General features: G+C 23.7%; 1 protein-coding gene across 6 annotated transcripts in view; it reads left to right on the top strand.

The window, feature by feature from the left end:
• The first annotated feature begins 2,603 nt into the window (after window positions 1–2,603).
• LOC129611120 (PDZ and LIM domain protein Zasp-like) overlaps window positions 2,604–6,857 on the top strand; it is a 61,006-nt gene continuing 56,752 nt past the window's right edge. For all 6 annotated transcript variants that reach the window (XM_055524075.1, XM_055524076.1, XM_055524078.1 and 3 more), the window contains exons 1-3: window positions 2,604–2,751; window positions 2,843–3,017; window positions 3,653–3,786. In XM_055524075.1, coding sequence (XP_055380050.1) covers window positions 2,738–2,751; window positions 2,843–3,017; window positions 3,653–3,786 — 323 coding nt within the window. In that variant the 5' untranslated portion in view covers window positions 2,604–2,737. The remainder of the gene's footprint in view (window positions 2,752–2,842; window positions 3,018–3,652; window positions 3,787–6,857) is intronic.

Below are 6,857 nucleotides of genomic sequence, written 5' to 3'. Positions count from 1 at the left end.
CCTTTCTAAATTTTAATATTAATATGGTATATTGAATTAATAAATGATTAGAATTGAAATTAAGATAATATCCTTGATAATATTATAAAGGTTTCGGCTCACACTTATTTTGACAATTTAAATATTTGCATAGCGCAAAAATGAGAAATAAACGCCTTCAAGAGTTTAATTTTCAAAAATTTTAAATGTCGATAATAAAAAATTTATGCAATCGTTTATTATTTTTTATTTGCGATGTTTAATTGAGTTTATTTATTTAAAATAAAATTTTTCTTAACAGTAAATTTTTCTAAGAATCCTTAATTACTTGTGTATTTAATTTCTTTAAAACTTTTGAAAATTGAAATAAACTAGCTATATACATACATTTTTTTTGTTATTAACACGTTAAACAATTTTAATGGATCATTAAAAGTTAATCCATCAAATTTAATTTAAAGAATTTTTAATTAGGATTGATTTTATTTATAACGGGAATAGATGAAGTTGACCACGTAAACTTTTTACGAATTATTTTAAGAATTGTATTATAATTGCTGCAATGTTTCACACGACCCTCTGTTTTTTATACATATGTATAGTTCTATGTTATGCATATATGTATATATATAGTATGTAGTTATTACATGAAAGCAAATCATCTCAAATATTTTTACTGGAAATACTGGCCAATTTATCATATTCGTTTATACGAAATTTCAGCACTGCAATTTCGGTATAATTTAAATAATATACACCCAAATAACTTTCGAATTGTATGTATTAATCAATAACTTAAGTAGTTTCTAAAATAGCCAAATAACTATTAAAGTTGTATGACAACTTCCACAAGGAGACAAGAAATTTGTCTCATTTTCTTAGTTTCAATAAACCACATATAAATACAACCGAATATAACTTTTGAAGTCGTAGGTCAGCTACCCGAACCACTGCCTCGATCACATCCAATTTTTTAGAGTTCCGACTGTCCCTATTATAAGTCATTTATGAAAATAATTTATGGTGTACTTAGCTCAATTAATTTTTGAGTTATTCATCATTATGTTTACAAGAAACTAGCCTTTTATATCTGAAATATAATCAAATAATGTCATTCCATGCGTTGCATAAGTACTTGTATAGACTTGGTTTTGATGAGTTGAGGAATTATCCATCCTGAAAGTAGTAAATTGTTAATGAAATTAAATGAAAAGTATTTAATTGAGTGATAAATTTCATGTATGAAATTTCTCAATTTTGCATTCTGAATACATGCACATTTTATGTAGAATTGTGTTTAAAAATTTTTACATTTTCAATCACAAACGCCGACTTGTATTCCTGAATTTAGAATATTTCAACCAAATTGCATCATAAAACTTAGCATGTTAGAGCTATACAGTGAGTTAATTTATATTGTGTGTATCCGTTTAAAAATTTGAATACTTTTAGAGAGGAACTAAACTTTATAAAAAATAATTTTCAACTTATTTAAATATAAATTATAATGCAAAAGTAATTTTGATGGCAATTATAATTCTTTCTATACAATATAAAGTTCAAGCCAATTATTAAAATTGCTCATTACATTTATTACACTATTGTACTATTATAAATTAATTATAACGTTTAAAGTTTTGGAAAAAAAAAACTTTATTTTGTTCTAAAGAAAATCTGTTCCGATAACTTTTATTTAATTTCTTTATAAAATCAAAAAAAATTTTTTTAATAAAACAAAAACAGCATAAAAATGCACTTCAACTCCATATACTTTTCATATTGAGTAGTTGCATGTATGCTTGCATTGTGATGACAAAATAATATTAAAAAAAAAGAAAATTTCGTTAAAAGTTTCGTAATAAAGTTTTCTATTTTAATTTTTTATTCTTTAACCCGTAATTTTCTTATGGTCACTGTCATTTTAGTGCACTCGTTACGTTTAATATCCTTTTTTAGAGAAAATAAACGATACAAAAACTTAATAAAAACTTTATCCAATTGAGTTAATGGTATACGGAAGACAACGAATCTTACTTAAATATATATATATACACATACATCCGCTACTATGTGTACGTATGTATACGTATAGGTACAAAAAATAAAGTTGAAGAAATGTGAACTGAAATTAGTTTAAGGTCTTTATAAACACAAGAATTTCTGTGTATATTGTGTATTGCTATTATATAATATATAAGTGTGGTTAAAGGAATTGAGCATCGATAAAACTAAAATTAAGGGGAGGTGTACATATATAAAAAGTTTAAAAAGTTTTTAAAATTTCTCTGTCACAGCTATTAAGCAGCGAAAGCACAGTGTGTTACATTAACAATAAATGGTAGCTGTGATTTTAATTGAACTGTTAGAGATAACAGAGAAAATGTAAATTACACTGTTACAGAAATGTCATGAAAACATTTCAGAAATAGTTTCATTTTCCAACATATCTAAAAATTTTTTATTAATCAAATTGTTCTAAAACCAATGTTATTAAACTGAAAAGCTGAAAATTTTAAAAATTTAAAAAAAAAATTTAAAATTTAAAAGAAATAAAAATTATTTTAAAAAATCTAATTACTGAACTTAATTCTAATCAATAAATTAATATTTTTAATTTTAGGTCAATGAAGGTAGCTTAGCTCATCAAGCTGGTCTTTATCCTGGCGACGCAGTTATCAAAATTAATGATGTTGATGTCTTTACACTTAGACACAAAGATGCTCAAGATATTGTTGTTAGATCTGGAAACAATTTCTCAATGACAATTCAAAGGTTTGAATATAAAATATTAAAATAAAAATTAAAAATATTAAAAATTTTAAAAATTTTCATTAAATTATGAAATACAAAAATGTATTTGTAGAGGTGGATCATTATGGCGTCCACATGTTACACCAACTGGTCAATTACCAGCTCATCAAAGTCATTTGGGTAATAATGTTCAAACAGTGACGAGAACTTCTCTTGCTCACAAACATCCTCAACCAGTTGAGCATATTGGTTGTGGCTACAATAACGCAGCAAGACCATTCAGTGCAGTAAGTATTCACAATTATTATTTCTTTTAAATTGACTAAGCCTACAAATATTAAATCTATGAATGAACAAATCGTATAGTTTGAATGACCAATAATTGAATAATAGTTATTATAGGGACTCTGGCCTCGAATTCGTCAAATTTTCTAAATGTAATTGAATTACGAAGTAAATTCTATAAATTTTCGTGCTTAAAATGACTCTTCGACTCAATGAAATCTTGAATATTAATTATAGAAAATTTAATTCATCTAATGAAGAAATTGAAATTTTTTTTAAAGATTTAACAATATTTTAAAAATATATTGCATATATTTAGGATGAATCATTTTTCCAAACTCAAAATATTCAAGTGCTAGAGAATTTGCAAAGTATCAATTAGAAAAATTAAGTTTAATTTCAATAAATATTACTTTTTTTAGCAATTTTAATAAAAATGAATTTAAAAATTCTGATGTTATAAAATATAAGAGCATCATGAACTCTTTTCTTGTAAAAAAAATATTCTGTTTCTCGTTTACAAGCTTTCAATTTCTCTTTCTAATGCCAATTATTTTTATATACTCTGTAGTAGATTAATTCTCTTTTTTTTTGTGCGAAATTTATCAATTTTTTTCTTATTATTTCTTATTTTTAGGTTAATGGCAGCGATGGTCAACTTAAAAGCATTGTCAACAAACAATATAACACCCCAGTTGGTATTTATAGTGAAGAATCAATTGCTGAAACTTTAACAGCTCAAGCTGAAGTTTTAGCTGGTGGTGTACTTGGGTAAGATAAATTAATTTTCCTAAAAAAAAAATTTTTTTTTAGCAACTTAATGTTTTCCTTATATACGAGTAGCAGAATTTTAGTGAAATTTTTCTTTTCTTATTGTAACATTTTATAGTTACTCAAATAAAATAGAAAGATATTGTATAATTTTTGAATGAAAGAAAATTGAAAAGGAAAAAAATAACAAAAACAATATTGGTTTTCAAAAATTTTTAGAAAGTTTTGAAAGGATATCAGTTCAAAGTGTTTTTTTTTCTTTGGAAAAGAAATAGTTTTCTTTAATATGAAAATGCACATATTTTATATATGCAGAGTACGTAATATAGGTCAAAGAAATGAGTAGATCTTTTAAATTTTAAAGTATTTTAAGTGTATAAGGAAAAAGCTATTCAATTATAATTTATTGAATTTTCAAATTATTTCCGAAAATAGTGAATTTTCAAAAAGGCTTTATTAAAGATATAGTGTATAAAATATAAAAATATTGTTTTCACTCTAGTTTTCAAAAGGAATTATTCCATATGTGGCGTAGATTTTCCTTATGCTATTTGTTTTAAGATTGAAATTTAAAATTAATAAAATTTCAATTAAGATTAAGAATTTTCATATTCAAAGTTCGTTTCAATACAGTTCAAATTTTTGACTAGTTAAAAATTACAGAAAAAATTAAAAATTTTGACATAAATTATTTATTTGACTTCCGAAATCGCATAATTTAAAGTAAAATAACTAAATAAGAGTAAGGCTAATTCTGAAAAATAAATCAATTAAAAAATAGTGATTTTTGTTGCAGAGACCCCAATATTATTCAAAAACTATTTTGTGTTTACAATAATAAAATCAAATATTGTAACTATCACGTTTAGTAATTGGCTTATCATAATCCCATTATTTTTTTTAAATTTTCTGCATTTCTTTACTATTTTTTATTCGATTTTTATTGATTCCCAAAGTCTGGATACTTTAGTATCACTTATCACTTGAAAAATATCAATTTTTTTTTTTTTGATAACCTACACTTGAGTGGGATGTAAGTGGAATACCGAACTTTTTGAATTAGAATCCTTGCCAATTAAGTCAATTTATATTTCGATAAGATTTTGATATAATAACTAAAAAAAATCTGATGTGATCAGCACATAACCGACCGCAATGTGTATTGTCTAGTTAAATGAAAGTGTTACAGAATATTATAAAAATGTCTGTTAAATACTTCTTTCCAATTTTTAGGACATTAGTAAGCTTATAGTTAACACACCTAGAAAAAAGAACTTTCATGGACAAATTATAGAAACAATTGAAAATTTTTAATGATCACAAAGTGAAATTTCCTTGTTATTGTAAAAAATTTAAATTTCTAAGAACAATTTTTCATTTTGAGAAAATGTTTAAATATTTTATACAACATGTAAGACACTTAATTAAAATTAGACTTGAAAATTTTATGATGTTTAAACTATTAAACTAGAAAGAAATTTGTCTACATATCAGGGCGTACTATGTTACATGGGAATTTTTCATTACCATTTATGTTATATAGGAATTGTGTTGGGCATTTGACAAACACATTTCTCTTTGGGTTGGAATAAAACACTTCCAAATTTTGTTATGATTTAGATTGTTAAGATTTTTTAATTTAAGCGATAACGTCTCAAATAACATATTCAAAAAAGAAAAAAATTAAGATACTTTGATTTATTGCATTGAAAAGGTATTGATCTATAAATCCCAGCCATAATAAGTTGTTTGCTTTTGAATTTCGAATTGGAAAATTATGAAAATTATGAAAATTATGAAATTATAAAAATCAATGTGCTGAATATTATTATTGCATTGTACTCAATTTATTGAAGTATGCATGAAGTTATCAACATCCTCTTATCAAAAATCCAAAATCACTTTAATAAATTTGCTCAATCAAAAAAAAATAAATATTATTATTCAACTGTTAATTTAGGGCCACACAAATATTACTGCGTACATATTGAGAAATTTACAATTATTTATATTTATACTAGGAAAGACCACATTTGGTATACACGTGACGATTGATTGATAAATTCTTTAAATATTTTAAAAATTTTATCTTTCTAAAATAATCATTTCAATATTTATATGTAAATGTAAAATTTTTCTCATATATAAATCACATTTTTAGTTGCCAATTACTATTCAATTCAGAATATAAATTCGAACATTCTAGACATTTTGGAAAATAAACAAATTTAAATGAATGCCTTTGTATATTTTTATATATTATGTACATACTATTATATGAGTTTATATTAACAAATTTTAATATAACTTTCAATTAAATTCTATAAATCTAATTAAACATATCTGGCAGAAAATTCGCGAGCATGAACATTTTATTAATCTTATAAACACATTGATTGCTTAGATATCGTACTAGTTTGATTGTTAATATAAAATGTATTAAGGTGTTATACTATTACATAGTTTACATTGTATATGCTACACTAGTTCAGAAATTGTTCTAATGCTCTCAAAAGTGTTTAGTTATGTATGGTTTAGAAATATTCTAAATTAACTTGAGAGATGGGGAAAATGAATATGTTTAATTCAATTAATCTAAAAAATTATGAAATTTATTTTCAAAATCTTAGGACGTACGAAATGGTCCAACAAAAATATGAAATTATAAATTTTATAAGCTAGTAAAAGGTCATAAAAATGTTAAACCTAATCTTGACATGATGGTATACAAAATAATTAAATTAAATAAGTAAATAAATTTTTATAATAAATGTCGTAATTTTGCTTTAGTTTGCTATAGCTAGTTTCTTCATTTTATATATTATTTACTTAAATTTTTGAAAATTTTCGATTAAATAAAATTTAAGCGCATGTAAGATATTCTAAATTTTTTCTTATATTTTATGAAATTACGAAATAGAGCACGTACCTACGTGTTCTTTAATACTGAATGTAATTAGGTTAGTAAGTAGATGAATAAATGGTACCGGAAATTATTGGATAAATTAATTCCCATTAGTTTTGGATATTAGTTTAGTTTTAAAAACAACAAATAATTTTTATAAAAGAAG

This window comes from Condylostylus longicornis, unplaced genomic scaffold (assembly GCF_029603195.1).
Source record: "Condylostylus longicornis isolate FDR11 unplaced genomic scaffold, ASM2960319v2 ptg000048l, whole genome shotgun sequence".
Lineage (NCBI taxonomy): Eukaryota > Metazoa > Arthropoda > Insecta > Diptera > Dolichopodidae > Condylostylus > Condylostylus longicornis.
Note: the sequence above shows the minus strand (reverse complement) of the source record. Positions and strands in the feature narration are given on the sequence as shown.